The 16,615-nt window shown below is 42.4% G+C and overlaps 1 protein-coding gene across 1 annotated transcript in view; it reads left to right on the top strand.

Annotated features, from left to right (window-relative positions):
- FBXW8 (F-box and WD repeat domain containing 8) overlaps positions 1–12,979 on the top strand; it is a 29,234-nt gene extending 16,255 nt beyond the window's left edge. Inside the window, exons 5-8 of the mRNA XM_009583745.1 lie at positions 6,357–6,484; positions 10,117–10,290; positions 12,013–12,129; positions 12,846–12,979. Of these exons, the coding sequence (XP_009582040.1) occupies positions 6,357–6,484; positions 10,117–10,290; positions 12,013–12,129; positions 12,846–12,972 (546 nt within the window). The 3' untranslated portion in view covers positions 12,973–12,979. The remainder of the gene's footprint in view (positions 1–6,356; positions 6,485–10,116; positions 10,291–12,012; positions 12,130–12,845) is intronic.
- Positions 12,980–16,615: the final 3,636 nt, after the last annotated feature.

The raw sequence follows: 16,615 nt of genomic DNA on the forward strand, positions 1-16,615 counted from the left end.
TGACTGAATTTGAACATACGGGACTTGCCCAAACATTTCTCTTTGGGGAGCTGTAGGACTGTAGAGTGTTAGCAGATCTTTGAAGGTGAAAGGTGTTTTAAATATCTTTTTCTTTATAAACTCTTTGGTACCATGTAGGAAAGACAGAACTCTTTCTGAGGATCTGAACTGTCAGGCACTGCAAAAACACAGTCCGGGAGAGAGACCAGAAGTTTTCCTTGCCTAAATTTTGCATGATGTATCGATTAACCCCTCTCTTGCTGAAAAGTAACAATCATCCATCATGTTTTTTCTGTGTTTGTAAATGATCAGAAATAATTTTGCAAGTTTAAAAAAAAAAAAAAGTGATCCCTTTTGTATTGGCTAGTGTTAATGACTTTCTGCTTTTTTTTTCCTATTTGTACATTAATGTGAATACCTCAAAATTGGCACAGCTGCTTAGGTAAGTGTCTCCAGGTTTTGAAAATATAGCTGCTAGGATGTGCCGTGAGTATTCAAGGTGATAATCTATGAAACCAAGAGAGTTCATTCAGTTTTTCAGAATTACCTTACCTTCCTTTTCCCTGTCCTATCCTTAGGTTAGGGAAAATGTGTTTCTGGGCTAGGGCTTGTTTTTTCGTGAGTGGGTGGTTCAGTGGGTAAACATAATATCCTTTCATCTCCGGGTACCTGAACTCTTACATCAGTCTTCAGCCACAAGTCAAATGAGCCTAGTGACCTCATTCCAGGTCCTAGCAGACATCTGTCCACATCACAAGCCCATCCAGGCTGGCAGAGTCCCGGAGGCTGGCAGCCCGGGCTCGGGCAGTGTCCAGTGCTGGAACAGCAAGGGTTGCAGGTGCGTTGGCAGAATCGCATTGCTGAAGCTTGCGCGCTGCCTGCCTGCACAATGCTTGGCTCTACTTCTCTCTACCAGCTTGGAGTCTTACTTTTTAACTCCAGTCAGATGAAAACTTAAAAGGAAAAACCAAACTACACTTGTCATTAGCTTCATGTGTAACTTTTACGGCAGGTGTAGATATTTGGAGGACCGGGTAGTGTGTATGGCTGCCTTTTTTGGCTGCTGGATTTGCTGCAAGCTGTTTAGACTCTGTTATTTTTGCAGTCCTCTGTGTGGGTCTTTAAGCATTGCTTGAGGCTGCTTGGTGCAGCTCAGCGCGTGCGAAATAAGCGTTCTCGTTTGCCAGTGTAAAGTCACCTTTAGGATGGCATGAAAGTCAATTTTCCACACGCTCGGAGGAACGGTTGTGTTACCAGCTTTACACAATGACTTATATCTGGCAAGAGCTTGCAAAATAGTCTCTCTGGCTGATTGTCAAAAATTACATCATATTGGAGTAAACTGCTTTTAAATCAAACATCCATTATTCATGTATATTAACTGCTTTTTTAATTTTTTTTTTTACTGGCTGTTTTGTGTATGATTTACTCTTTTTCTTTCTCTCTGATTGTCTGTCTGTCTCCCTCAGCTGCTCTTTTTAAATCTTAGCTCATCTTTAAATTTATGGAGCCAGAACACTTATCTCTGTGTACAAGCATCAATATGCTGACCTTGCATTTGTTAATAGTAAAATTTTTTTGTTGTTGTTGCAGTGTTATGTGCCATATTTACAGTAGGCAATTCAGTACATTTGCACTGGGAAACTGTGCCCCTGAGGCTTGTAAACTTTGAAAATATTCTTTTTCCACTTCCTTTTAGAAGTAAAATGCAAACTTGCAGCAGTGTGTACCATATGTTGTACTTAATTTGATGACTTCTGCCACAAATGCATATGAAATAGCCTTATCGCTTGTGTAGATACTCTTTGAATTGAATGGTTTTGACCTGAGCAAAAACCAGATCCCTTTTTATTCATGGTGGACTTGAAATTTCACAACCCTTTCTTTTGTTGGCAATATTTGTGTGTGTTCAGGCAATGTTTTTTCTGGTTGGCAGAGGCATGGGCAGAAGGAAAGGGGGAGAAACATAATCTGAAAATAAATGCAAATTCTGTTCCCAATCTTGCTGCTTGTTCCTCTGCCTCTCTGAGCAACTCAGTTTTTTTTATTTTGATCCTCTGTCTCTAAAATGACAGTTAGAAACCTCTATCCCAGGCGTTTTTTTCTGATAAAGTGGTTCTTTAATGTGTCCTGTGTGTTATTCAGTAAGGAAAAGGATGTAGGTTTTGAGTGTGGTTTTACAGTGTACTTTTTGTAGTATTTATGATACTCTGTTCAATACTTCATCTGAATAAGAACTAAATATACTGTGTATACAGAGTGCTTCACCCAATTCTGAGAGACAGCTCAGTTTTTACTAGCTGTGCGATGTGGTAACTTTTGACAAGAAGCAGAAATGCGATTGCAGAGGGAAACTAGCTATTTCACAAAGTGGTTGTCTGCTGGCTTTCAGCCAGGACGGTGGTTGAACACCCCTGCTCTTGTTGAAAGTACCACAGGCTCTTTGATAACAAGTGCTTGGGGATTTGTTGTTTTAATGTTCCATCCAAAAAAGACATCTCCAACAACACAGGATCCCAAAACACCTGCTGGGGTATTGGACATGCATGGAAGAGTTCCATCAACAGCATTTCCTTCAATTCCTTGGTTTTTCTTGGAAATATCTCAACCAGAATACATCGACCACGCTTGACCTCACTTAGCTGCAAGATGTAACAAAGCTCACAGCTTAGCTATGCTGGCTACAGAGACTTTAATTCTTTGTGAATTAACTTAGCCGTCTTTCTGGAGTTCTTGGACAGCATTTAAAGAGAGTTCCCCATACCCACTGCTCTGCAGTTTCGTGAAGTATAGTAACTTTTCCTTTCTTCCTCTGCCTGGTCTCGTGAATTTGCCAGCTTCTCGGCGCATCTATCTGAGAACAGTGGCCACAGGTTGAGACTTGCCCAACTCGCACGGTAAAGAGGGAAATTAGTCTAATGCACTGCCTTAACAAAAGAGAGCGTATGAGCATGAATAATTAATACCACTAGTCTGTGGCAATCGGATAAAATGAAGTCCCATTTGCTCAGCCTTATTAAAAGAGAGAGAGAGAGAGGGAGAGATGGTAAAGGTCGTTAAGGGACTTGTAACATGGAAAGAATCACCTCTGAGATGGATAATGTGTTTTCTAATCTCTGTGGTCTTTAACTAAACATAATGGTAAAGGTACTCTGGCTATTTCTGGCTTGTTGAATTATTAAGCATTCTGGGAGATTGCTTGGCTCTTATCCAATAACTTAGACTTTTTCATTTCAACAATGTTAATAGGTTACACTTTTTATTTTGTGCGTTAGATCCTGATATATCTGCGTAGAGCATTTAATGCTTTTCCTCCCTTGTGTCCCCGAAGTCCCACTGGGGGAAGGGATGCTCGTTAGTGTGTTATCCCAGGGTACTTCATTTCACACCCAAATGCTCTTGGTTCACTTACCTTCAGTTCGGTACCTATTAGGTCACTGGTCTTGGGTGTCCATTATAGGATTATAAATATCTTTAAAAGGGTAATCCCTTTGCAGTGTGCATTATAGGATTATAAACCTCCTCAAGATCTTATGCTTTATCTGCCCTTTAACATACAGGCCCTTATTTCAAGTCCCTATTGACCAGGTATTTTCATTCTTTCTCCTTGGCCTTTGTAAAGAAAATCCTTGTTGTCTTGGGGTATTGTAGAAGAGCTCATCGGAAGTGTTCTAGCAACTTCAAAATTGTCATCAGTATGCTTTTAAAACCCCTGTCTTCAAGAAATCATTATTCAGACTTTAAAAAGCATTCTGAGTTGTTTTTGTTTCTTTACCTGTCAGTTTGTCAGGATAAGGCTCTGAAATTCATTTGCAGACCATAAAATTGCTCAGACAGAAGTTGAATTTAAAGATAGGTAAAACCTGGATACTGAAAATCACAAAGAGAATCTTTCTTTCAATGATAGCGCTAATTGGCTAGAAATACACATGTGCACTATAAAATTAAAAAAAAACCCAACCCAACAATCATTAAAAGAATGGAGACTGATGTGAGAAGAGAAGGAATTGGAGGGGCTAGGAGAAGATAAGACAAAAGCTCTTCTTCCAGTTTTGAGGACCTGAACCTTTATTTTCTTACAGATTCTATTTCTTAGATGCAAACACCTTAAATTGGTGGCCATTTACAAGTTATGTGAGGAGAAATAAATAATTTTTCGGCTTGTGCTACCTACATATGAGGATTGCCACAGGTCTAAAATGGAGACTGCAAGCAGGAGAATATGTAATATTTGCTCTGATGTAAAACAGGGGAATCTTTAAAGGCTATATGGAAGCAATTTTTCATTATAGTCTTTCATGGCCATAACTGAATTTTCAAGTATATATCATATGTTTATAGGATAGATGGGAGCTATGGTCATTTAGATAAATTAATAGTTTATGGATGTTCACTTTAAGTATTAGCCCCAGGGGACTTTTGAGAAAGCAGCATTTGGCCCTCTCCTCTCCAGAGTTTTTAACGTACAGCTGGGAAGGGCTGGTTCAGAGGCTCAACTGGGAGCTGGAATATGTTGCTGTTGACCCGATCATTTATTGTTCATAAGTTGAATTCAGCAGTTTATTGAGTTTGTCTTTTGTTCGAAACTTTCCAAAGAGAAATTTGGTTGCCAGGCACAATATTAATTTCCTTTGCTCTGAAAACTGTGCAAAGTACCTTTGCCAGAATGTCATTATCTCTGGGTTTGGTTAGTGAGCTGTTGGAAGCTGTGCTGCAAGTGAGAACAGGCTGTAAATTGGTCTTTACCTTGAAGACTAACATTTTCATGCAGTTTGTAGCAACTTTTTCATAGGTATGGAAGTTTAAAATCATTTTTTAGCAACTTTTGTGTCCTAAGTCTCCCTGCAAAGGTAGTCTTCCTTGCTTTATGGAGCTTGCGTAAAATTGCTTTGGTTTTGGGGGTCTTAAGGATGAAAAATTACGTGCTAAAGACTGGTCTTTGAGGCAGATAGCTTCACAAAGACAAGGCTGGGAGAGGGAACTAGTTGGGAGATTATAAATACTATAAGCAACTGAGGAAGTCGGGTATGAATGTGTTGATTCTAATAGGGAGCTGCTAATGTGTCTGAATAAAACCATGCCTGCTCTTTAGTTGGGAGAAATGGCAGGTGGAGGGAACCTGCAAATTCTCTGCCTTTCTTTGCAGTATTCCTAGAGATTTTTAAAGCTTCACTTTTGTTGCCTAGAGGCATCCATCACAAAATGATCCTGCTCTCTTAATTCGACCTTTCAGATGCTTACTAAAATTGCACAGATAGGAAGTAAAAGGCCAGGCAGCATCACTATCGCTGTTCTGGCAAATGCTGAAATAATATGTACAGATAATGTAATATTTGTTAACCTGCATGTGGATATAATCAGAAAAGTAGAAGTAAGAGTATTGATGTGACATTGACATAGCCATGCTGATGTTGCTGTGGAAGGCATAAGTTTCTTCTGTTTTAACTACTGTTACTTTTTTCATGGTCATAAGTTTCTTTTAAATTAAAGGAGCATCACTATGAAATTCAATAATGTTTATGAAGTTATGTAAGACCTGGTGCTGTGCTGAGCTCCACTGGGCTTTGACCAGTACATTTTTTTGTTTCTAAAAATACTTGCTCTCCTAAGTTGAAAGGCCGAAATAGATAAATAGATAAATAGATAAATCTCATCTGGCCCCACAGGAAAGACAGTGAACGTGATTAAACTGATTGCTGCGCAAAGGAGAGGAGGGTGAACAGACAGGAAACAACTCGTATCTTTCTTTCAGTCTCTGGTCAAATCATCTTGGATGTTGCTTAAAATCGGAGTTGTTTTTATTCCTTTCCCATCTGAACTGCCACTTCAGATGTAATATTTCTCTTAATCTGTTCCTGCTGCGTGATCTGTACAAAAGCTATCAGCGGGGCCTGTCAGCGCTGAGTCAGTGTTCAGTTCTGCTCTTGAATTTTTGCTATATTTGACTGAATCTTTCTTGCACAGTCCATCTGTCTAAACGTTCTAAACGTTGATTCTGTTTACTTTTTACTACTCTTTCAAACATTAAAATTGATGAAGAAACTATTTGCTTTTCCATGTAAGCCTTAAAAATTTGCCCACCTGAGAGCTATACCTATCTGATACTGGTTGGCAAGAGTCTTACATCCCTGCTTCTTGATGGATTCCGTTGTGAAACTTGATTTCCTTATTTCTGAGGGTGTTGTTGCCCTTACTAATAGGGATAGATCTGTATCTTGGTTATGTATTAGCATGTTGAGAAATGAGTCTTGCAGACCATCTCTGATGGTAGTAACTCTGCTCTACTTTATGCTGCAGCAAAATGTAGTTGTTGCGCTCATGCTACATTTAGCCGGTGTTTGTTGTCTTTCTGCCAGATTCTTCTTTACAATCTGGAAACAAGTCAGTGTCTGAAGAAGATGGGCAACTCGATAGGTGACTTTACGTGTGTCAACCTCCAGAACAGTCCTCCAAACATGCTTGTTACAGGCAATAAAGACAGAAGGTAGGTACTATCAAGAGCTGTAACCCATCTCAAATTAGCTTACTTCCTGTCCTGCTGTCCTACATCTGGACCTGCTAGAATTTTTCTCCTCTAATGTTTCAGATGCAGCCTGTGTGAACTTCAGGAACAAAATATTAGGTAATAGTTGGATGTGGCTGCCAGTTTGCTTTGTTTCAGAAAGCTCCATGGAAAGACTTTCTTTTTAAGCCATTTGGTGGACGCAGTTGGTGTACAGCCCAGCGAGACCACTTGGAATATCTTCCACTTCCCCACCACCACCCGCAAAATTAGTTTGGCATTTAAAAGCTCACTTTCTGATATTAAAAAAATAACCTAAGGGATGAATCATGTAGGATGAGATGGGTCCGTCTGCCAAATGATGTCAAGAGTGTATTTCGGAACACTGTGATGTCCCTCAGGTGACAAAAAAAAGAGACTTTCATATGAACAGATTCCAGCTTCTATTTAGCTGATTAGCAGCTTTCTCTTTAACTCCTTGGCTTGGGGAGTAGGATTTTCCCAGCACAATATCTGGTGCCAGGAATGGACGCGCTGGGAACAGTCAGTGCGAAAGGATTAAAGTGCTTAAAAAGACCCTTTGAGTCCAATTTTTAGATTTTCTTTTTTTGGCTAGTTATTTGTGGGGTCTGATCCAGTGCACCAAAGGAGATGTGGGATGGCGAGGAGCCAGTCTCTAATGGCTCCCTGTTCCTTCCCTCCTCCTTTCTGCACTGGGCATCAGGCTGCAGGTGGTGGTCTGGTGTGGTGGTGGGTATCAGATTGTAAGGCGGATACTTCCCTTTGCCAAATCCCAGACCTCTGTCCCACCAGTGCGGCAGCTTGCAAAAATGATTATTTTATCAAACAGCTTTTTTTTCCTTCTCAGTGAATAGGCAGTGCAAGCAAACCTCACACTTTCTCAGCAAAGCGGATAAAGGAAGTATCTGAAGTTTGACACGTGTAATTGAATCCTTGAGAGTTTTTTCCCTCTAAAAGCAGATAATTGATTTTCCAAAGCACCCCAGTAAAACTACCTCCAATTTTGATCTCTTGCACAATGATGGGAGAGTAGATAACATTGATATCCCTTAAGTGAGATTGAAATTTACTCCCTTCCTACTAGAGTAAATGTCTGTGCCCTTTCCCCTCCAGAAAGTTTTTCAGTTTTTCAGCTCAAGCATTGACTGAGTTCAGGGGTTGAAGAAGAAGCAAGAAGGTAGGAATCAATAGTTCAGCAAATAAGTTTGGCATCCAGGAGACAAGACCATGTGTATCTCAGAGCTCAGTTCCTCATGTGATGCTGCGTGAAGGGTATTAATAGGTGCTGGGCATCCACAGGTGGGATGTGGCTTGAACCTCCATAGCCGTATTACGGAGTAAGTGTACTAAATAGGGACCTTGCCATGTGAATTCAAACTGCTGATGGCCAGTGGGGAAATGTATTGCTGGAATTAAATATAGCACTTCCACAATTTTACTAGTATATGCTATTCTTTTATTCAAAGCCATGATTTTGAAAAGTAACACAGACCACCCTGTTGAAGTGAAATGTTTTTGGTAGGGCATATAAAATCTCTTTCCATCAAAAAATACTCCTGAAGCATTGCTGATGTATTTGATTACTTAGCTGTGCTTCACACTGGCAAGAGATCTGACAATAGGGAGCTTGTGCTGATGCACTGCACAACAGCAGCTTTTTCTTGGTGGAACCTAAGATGGTGAATAGCGTTGGGAAAGCAAACATATGGCAAGCCCAGTGTATACCATTGCTGAAAAGCGTGGATCAAAACATGTATTCCATGGTCTCCTAAAGGCAGGTGAGCTTACTTCTAGGATAGTCTAACAGGAGAGTCAAAGCCTTGTCACGAGAACACCTTCCTTACAGCTCCCTTGAACTGGGATGAATCTGATGTGCTCCCACTGAGCCCAGCTGTTGAGGCAGGAGATGGAGGGCCGTGCCAGGTCTGCATTACAGCATCACATTGGATTTGCAAAATGCTTTTCCTTTTTTTGGTTTGTTTTCTTTTTTTTTAAGCACATCTAAACAACTCAAGTGTGCCTCTAATTCTTCAAAGGGTGTGCCAGAATGGACACCTGCCTGAAACCTGGGCCCTGGCTAATGAAGTAACCAGGACACAATCAGATCTTCATTTCCAACTGTGCTTACCAAACAGAAGAAGCTTTGATTGCCGTGCAGAACACATGCAGTAAGACAGGGAGAGCGCTGGGTTTGAACACTTCCAAAATACCCCATCCTTACCCAAAGCATAGCTCTAATATGTAGCCAAAGCTTCTCACTGCTGGAGTTGGAGAAAGCAAGAAGTCCTTTTCATCAGCAGCAACTGTTGTGATGGGGTTTTCCTAAGGGTGACTGCGGAGCCACACAAAGCGTGCTCCTCGCTCCGTTCCAGCATGTTTGTCTGCATGTCAGATGGATGTTGCTCTGTTGGAGTTTTGGACTGTTCTGCTGCCTTTTATTTCAGTTGCTGAAATGTGTTATTTGTAAAATCATATGATGCAATCTGCATTTGAGAAAGGAAAAGGAAAGACTTGCAACACCATTAGGATCGTAGCAGGGGTATGGAATAAAGTACAGTTAATGTGTTGGAACAAGTGTGCTTTGGCTTTTTCTGGAATTAATGTGTACCTGATGGTTTCATTCGTGATAGCCATCAGCTGGGAGGAACTTTCTCTGGCTTCTTTTCAAATCTGAGATCACTATTTCCCCTTTAATTCTGTTTTCACTTGCTGCATTTTTTTTTATTTGCTTATGTACTTTGCTTTATCTCTTAATCTTGATATATAAGGATCAAAAACCATACTCCTTTGTGATATGTGCTGTGTTTAAAACTTAACACCGTTAGCTTTAACTGGTTTTGTGGACTTGTTGCAGTGGTTGAAATCCTAAGCTCTTTTTCTACAGTTCTGCTTCTAACCGAGTCTTCAATACGTTTCTCTTCAAAATGCCTTGTCTGAGTGATCAATAATTCCTGAAAACCAGATGTACCTAAAAGCTGCCCGCAGTCAGTAGTTGCGTTTTTGAAGTCAGAAGAGATACTGATTGCTGGGTGCTTGTGCATAGCTTTGTTTCAATATTGGTGATGAACTCAAGCGTATAAACCTATAATTCCCTTGACTTGTCTTTTGAATTGTCACACATTTAGGCTCTTCCTAAATCTTTGTAATAATAGACCTTTCCTTGATCTTCATAATAATATTACCCCTCAGCCATAGTGGACATGGGTTAGGTACCAAGGGATAGGATGTGTTAGCAGTATGCCCAAAACACAGTAATTTATGCCTCGTGGCATTGCTGTCATTTTGGGAGGTACAGATAACGGAGCTTTCTCCAAATTTCACTTACATTTTATATCACCTAGGACTTGTAAAGAGACGCAGAGGTCCTGCATGGTGGGAGAAGTCTGCCTCAAAAAATCTTTGATAGTAGAAGTCAGAGTGAAGATTCAGTGGTGAAAAGTGTCCACCGTATTGGATTTCTGGCCCTGTGGTGGCTGTGGGACTACTGCTGTCCTAGACATATTTTCATAACCCCAGAAGTACTTGTGCTCTCAGAACCCACAGGCTGCAGATCCACAGCTGGTTTTCTCTGTTCTTTATTTGCTTTCGTTTAGGGTCAGGGTATTCGATCTCCGCAAAAGCGAATCTTTGTGCTCCTTCTATGCTCACCAGTTAGGAGTGTCTGCGGTCCAGATGGATGACTGGAAGATCATCAGTGGAGGAGAAGAGGGCTTGGTCTGTGTGTGGGACCAACGGATGGGCACCAAACTCTGGGAAATGCATGCCAGGTAATTTTGTCTGTATGGGGTCCTATTGCAAGGGTGTTTATCGGATCTGGCTGACAGGAGTGTGGGAATGGGATGATCCAGGACCAAAATGATAATATGCCCATGTCTAAAGCTTCTGAGAGTTCTATTTAGTTTTCATGTGATTTGGGAACAGATTGCCTCCCCACCTGGAGTCTTGTGCGTGTTTCTGTGTGTGCCCTTTAGCTGTCGTAGGCTCTTTACTCATTAGTTAAAAAGAGTGGTTCAGTCAGCTTAAGGGAGCGTGGAAGTTGTTTCCCCTGGATTTTCCGTGAAGTTCAGTTAGTGTCTTCTCCCTGCCCCATCCCCAACCAGTATTTACAGTACCGAACCTTTGATTTAAAATGCTGCCTGGCTCCTGTCTTCAGAGTGACTGGTTGTGGCTGTCTCTATCCGCTATATCCTTACACAATACCTGCATTTCTATTGATGTCATTCATGCATTCCCTTAGCAGTAACGATCAAAGCCAGGCTGGTATTTAAACTCATTTAAATATTAAAATACCAGTTTTTACTGAAAGCACAAGTAGTACAGTACTGAAATTACAAGCAGAGATCGGTATCCTGGAGCTGACAGAACAGTTGCTACAGCCAAATTATGATTTCCTGATCAAGGCACAATTCTCAGGGAGTTAGCTTTGTCTGAATGAAGACCTCAGCGATTTAGCCCCTTGTAATTCTGAGTGATATCCTTAAAAAAAATCAGGATTTATCTGTTCTTTTTTTTTTTTTTCTTTTTAATGCATCTTCCCCAAAGAGGAGCTAGATGAGGTATTTACAGTCAGAGAAGTTCAAGTTGGAGTTGTCATTGATTAATAGCAGGTATCTCCTTCTCTTTTGACCCTGTGAATTATAAAGCCCGTTGTGATGCGGCTGATGCATTAAGGACAATATTGCATTGATTGTCTCCTGGAGCAGCACTAATGAGCATGCCAAGAAGGACGGCAGGCAGCGCAGATCTGAGCTTTGGGGGTGTGCTAAAAGTGAAACCATTAGATTAAACATTTAAAATACTGTTTATAGAGGAATCAGAAGGGATCACTCAATCAAAAAGGCCTTCATAGGTAAGAAGGTGTGTGTGTTGTTATCCACGTCTACAGCATGGTGTCATGAATGGAAAGCAAGGGCAGAAGCTACGGGAGATGGCAGGAGACACGTTAGGGTCACGGAGATGAGCCATCTTAATTTGAGAAGATAAGTTACTCCTACTTGAACAGTAAATGCTGTTACAGTGGTTCAGGGTTAGTTTATTCACCAGTGAGAGGAAAAGGAATGAAGATCAGACCTCTTAGCTTGTGTCATATAGTGCATTTCTAAATCAGCCATAGCTCAGTGCTTGGCGGTGTGGGGGTCCTGGGTGTCACTGTCCTTCATTCCCAGGAGTGTGGTGCGGCAGTCCTTAAAGCAGCAAGGCAAGCGGGCAGCCTGGATCCCTTGCAGTCTGTGTGCTGCCAAGTGTCTAAAATATTTTCTGGCCTCCACGTGTGTTCTGGTAACAGCCCACTAGATGGGGATAACAGCTGTGTTTTTCTGCTCCAGACGGGAGGAGAAGAGCCAAAGGTGCAGGTTCCCAGCCTCTGGCCATAGAGAGGGTGCCGATTTAAATGAATTCTTGTTTAATCCAGAGCGATTCCTTTACTGCATTTGGATTTTAGAGTCTAATGCAGGTGGCATCTCACCCAGTGCTGTTGGGTTATTTTTCAGACATCCAGTCCGCCACGTATGGTTTAATTCTCATAGCCTCATCACTGCAAACATCCCTGATGAGAAAACTCCCCGAGGCGCCAGCATCACGGACGATGACCTTACCGCACACCGCAAGTAAGTAAGCCAGCTCTGAACGGTAGGATTTTTGGCACTGCAAAGATCTGCTTTATTACATATTTTAAAATGGCACACTAAGCACCTGAGTCATGATCCAGAGCAGTAATAGAGAAGGTATAGCATCTAAAAAAAATAAAATTAAAAAAGTTTAAAGATAAGGCTTTCAAAACCATTGATGAATTGGCTCTTTATTTACTGCTGAGCACAAAAAAAAAAAGCATTTGTTTTTCAGCAGGGGAAGGTAAAGGCCACTGAAGCCAGACGGGGAATGCAGCCCTTTCCTTGCTCTAAATATTAGTAATGATATCTCCTCCTAAAGGAAAACTACTGGTATTTAAACTCCAGGTTTTGATATTTGCATCTTAGATGGCTGTTAGCGTGTCTAATTGAACTATCAAACTACAATGTTCTTATCTTCCCCCTTTCTGAATAGATTAGAAATGTTTCAGCAGATGACAGTCATGTCTCTCAGTGCTAAAGTGAATGATTCACCGTTCGTTTCCAGGGCTTGATGGGGTCCCTGGAAGGAGGCAGGGAGGGAGTTTTCTGTTAAAACTGCACAGACAGCCCTACTGCAGAAGGGATGGGTTTTTATATTCAGCTTCTGAAGCATCAAATTTTGATTCTTTATGGCAGTCTCTAACTTCGTTCGTTTCCCCTGTTGAAATATATAATTAAGGTAAAATGGTGTGTCCTGGTTGTGTTTTGTACAGGCATCAAGGAATCATTTATGCCTATGAGTTCTCGGTGGACCAGTTGGCTGTAGAAAGCATCCTTCCTATTTGCCGCTCAGGTTACAACTACAACATTGGCCTTGCAGTGCCCTATGATAACATTTAGGTAACTCACTTTACTTAGCTCCTGTGGTCTAGCCCTCTGCCAAGTACATGGCCAAAGGCAGAAAGGAGATCCACTTGGGACGAGCACCCAAAAGATGGCGTTGGCTGCAGGCACATCAAATGGACTGAGCATTTGCCGAAAACTTGAGAATATGAACCAACTACAACATTGGCCTTGCAGTGCCCTATGATAACATTTAGGTAACTCACTTTACTTAGCTCCTGTGGTCTAGCCCTCTGCCAAGTACATGGCCAAAGGCAGAAAGGAGATCCACTTGGGACGAGCACCCAAAAGATGGCGTTGGCTGCAGGCACATCAAATGGACTGAGCATTTGCCGAAAACTTGAGAATATGAACCAGAACAGAGAGTATGGCTGCCCTTGAGCATATCACTAAAATATGTTGCTGCACAAATGTTCAAAGGTCCACTATGGTGGAACGGGGAGACTGAAGAGTGAAGGGGAACAGTACACTTCAGTGTAAACAAAAGTGTTCCTTCCTGCTGCCTGTGGGAAAAATGCAAGAGCCCCGAGTGGCAAACTGCTGAAGCGGTAGGAGGCTGGGATCACATTGAGGAGTTCACGCCTATCCTGAGAGGGGGGAAGAAACACCAAGGACTTGGAAAAAGCATCTTGCTGAGCCACATGTTTGAAATTTCTTTCCTTGTAATGAGCTGCTCATTCTTCTTTTCCTTGGAGTGCATCGGAATGTGTTTAGGAACAGGACCATGCACAAAAGGTTACAGTGGTTGGGAGAGGGGAGTATGGTGGAGAGAGGGAGGGGAAGGTTGGCCTTGGCCAGGCTGGATGCTTGGAAACTCAGCAGGCCACATGCATCAAAATTATTTTAAAATAGATTATTTTCTGAGGTCTCTAAAATTCTGGATTAAATGTTTTCTAATTGTATATGTACGTGTGTTTGTGGCTTTTTTGTTCCTAAGTCTTTTAGGGTGAACTAACCCCTATGCACTGGAACAAAAGGCTGTCATGTCTCAGGTTAGTTGTCAGGTATGTTCTTTGCTGGATCATGCCCTTCCACAGCACCTGGAGGTTTTCCCCAGGTGGCTGGGACTTGGGTTTCTGATGCTGTCCTCACTTCTGAGCTGGGAATTGATCATGTTGGTGTAATGAAACAAAAGGGATGAATTGGCCGCAATCCCTCTGCATGGGTAATCAGCACTAATGCTGTGGAGAAGCATCCAGGCTGAAGGGTAAGATGTGATATCTCAGGTGAAAATGAGGAGTAAGGCTTTATCTTAAACCCAAGTTGCACTGACACAGGTAGAACCAGTTTCGCAAACAAGAGCTCAAGTCCTGCGTGAATATGTTTTATTGTTTTAAAACTATTTTATGGTTGTGATTTGCCCTTGTAAACTTACTGGTGCAAGCCAAAGCCATGTAAATTAAGTTTAAATTGTGGTTAAGTTTTAACTTAACACCTTTTTGCTGGTTTAATGGAATCAATTTAAAAGTACAGTGCTGGGGAGGGGTGCAGGAAATGTGCCCAAACCTGCAGGAGAGGGGCTGGCTGGACTGTCACTGAGGTGGCCCCTGGAGAGCTTTGTGCTGCCCTCCTCCTGCCTGAGAGAGACGTATTTCACAGCTCTTCATTGTCTTTGGCTTGGGGTGGTTTTCCATGACCCCTAGGCCAACTTTCACATGTGTGTTTGGTTTTTAACAGTTAGCTTTTTCCTCGTGATGGACTGATACAAGAAGCTCAAGGGGCAAATCATTCTGTCTGACCAATAAATTTTATCTTTCATAAAGCTTTGGTCTTTTTTTTTTTTCTTTTCTTCCTCTGCCCTTGTGGGAAGCCAGCTCCCTTCCTTCATTCCTGGAAGAGCAAGAAGTGTCACGGATACATAGTTTGGACAAGAGCTCAGCTGAAACCTGTCAAATAAATAATAGTTTCTGTTGCACAAATGATTTTGTGGGTTGCTCTAGCCCTGTGTCTTCTGATGTGGCTGAACAGAGAGAGCTTCTGCTGTCATTGTTCTCTTCCTCTCTGTGCCGTGACCTGCTGCCCCATTCTCACTTAACACACTCTTGGCTTGTTCTGCCTTTGACTCTCCTTATCTCAGGACAGCTTTGTTCTTTCTTCATCTTCCTGCTGCAAGTAGCAGATAAGTTTGTCTTGTGCCCGCGTGTGTCAAGCTCTTTTCTGCCGTCCACCTTCAGACTTCCCCTCTCCTTCTGCACTGCCTGGAGCAAGGCTGCCTCCGTATTGCTCCTTGACGGTGGTAGTCACTGAGCTGCTAGAAGACGGATGCTTTGCAGCACCTGCATTTGTAGAAGTGTTTGCTTTCTTATGCAGAGAAGGCCTACAAGTCATCAATTGATTGGGCACCAAACATCAACCCATCTGGATACTAGAAGGCTTGCATCACCTCCAGTGGAGAAAGAAAGCCACCTTTCGTTGGCTCATGGTCTTGATGTAGCTCCTCTGGGTGGATTGGAGGGTGGTCCTTTTGGTCTTTTTTTCCTATCACTGGAATTTATTTAGGAAGGTTGTACCAAAGCAGAAGATTGTGTATGTATTTAACTAGCATTCATAATGCAAATGAGGGCACTTAGGCTGTTGGAGAGTATCCATGTTGGGAGTTTAATTTTTGTTTCTGAAAAGGGATGTTGTCCTACTTCACTGGGTAGTCATTAACACTGTGCTGAAGTGGGTGCTGGAGTGTAGCAAATGCAATCGTGACTGTTTGCATCTTCGCCAGGGTTAGGTGACATTTAAATGGAGCCTCTTACCTAATAACTTCAAGAGCAAGAATGGAGTAACCATCCAATCTTTACAGGAGATAGATGCCACCTTTGGATTTACCGTCTGGGGACTCCCTAGGACTTGTTAATGCTACCAGTTTGTGGTAGGTAGGGGCAAAGGTAGGCTCTTGTCTCAGCGGACCCCTTGTTGCATCCCACAGGCAAAGGTTGCCACTCGAGAAGGGGGCATCTCTTCTGCGCTGGGTGGTGGCAGGGGCTGATGGCAGGGGTTCGAGTTGTGGAGCTGCAGTCAGGACATGGTGGACCAGGGTTGTGGATTGAGGCAGAGGTTAGGCTGAAGGCAAAGGCTCACGCTGTGTGAGAGTGTGGTGCAATTGCCAGGCCAGTGTCCAGCAGATGGCTGGGTAGGTGGGGACAGCTAAAGAATCAGAAGGCATCAAAGGAGGAAGTATTTTGGGGTGAAGCACCTCAAGAACAACTTCTGGTTTCTATTGTTGATGATCCTTAGCAAAAAAGAGGTGTCCATTGTCTTCATGAGAAGGATCCCTGGACAGAAGTTACTTCCCTACTATTCTCCAAAGAGAATATACGATCAAAGGAGGAGGCTGTCTCTGTATCGCAGCCTCCAGCTGCTACCAGGCTCCGGAGCTCTGACTTCAGTGAAAAGCGATGGGTGGTGCGTGGCAAAACAGTCTTGATGCAAAGGACATGGTAGGACACACTCAACTGTACTGGAAAAACCCCCAGCTGTCCCTCCACCTCTTTTGGGTCCAAGCCACTAGCAAAGGCCCCAAGAAATTGCCTTTTGCCTCTGTTTTGTGTCCTTGACCACCTTGGCAGTGGGAGAAGAGGGATTCCAAAGTTTCGTGGTCTGCCATCCCTCTCTTGATGCTGAGGAATCATAGAATCATAGAATCATT

Source organism: Fulmarus glacialis, unplaced genomic scaffold (assembly GCF_000690835.1).
Source record: "Fulmarus glacialis isolate BGI_N327 unplaced genomic scaffold, ASM69083v1 scaffold17368, whole genome shotgun sequence".
NCBI classification, from domain to species: Eukaryota; Metazoa; Chordata; class Aves; order Procellariiformes; family Procellariidae; genus Fulmarus; species Fulmarus glacialis.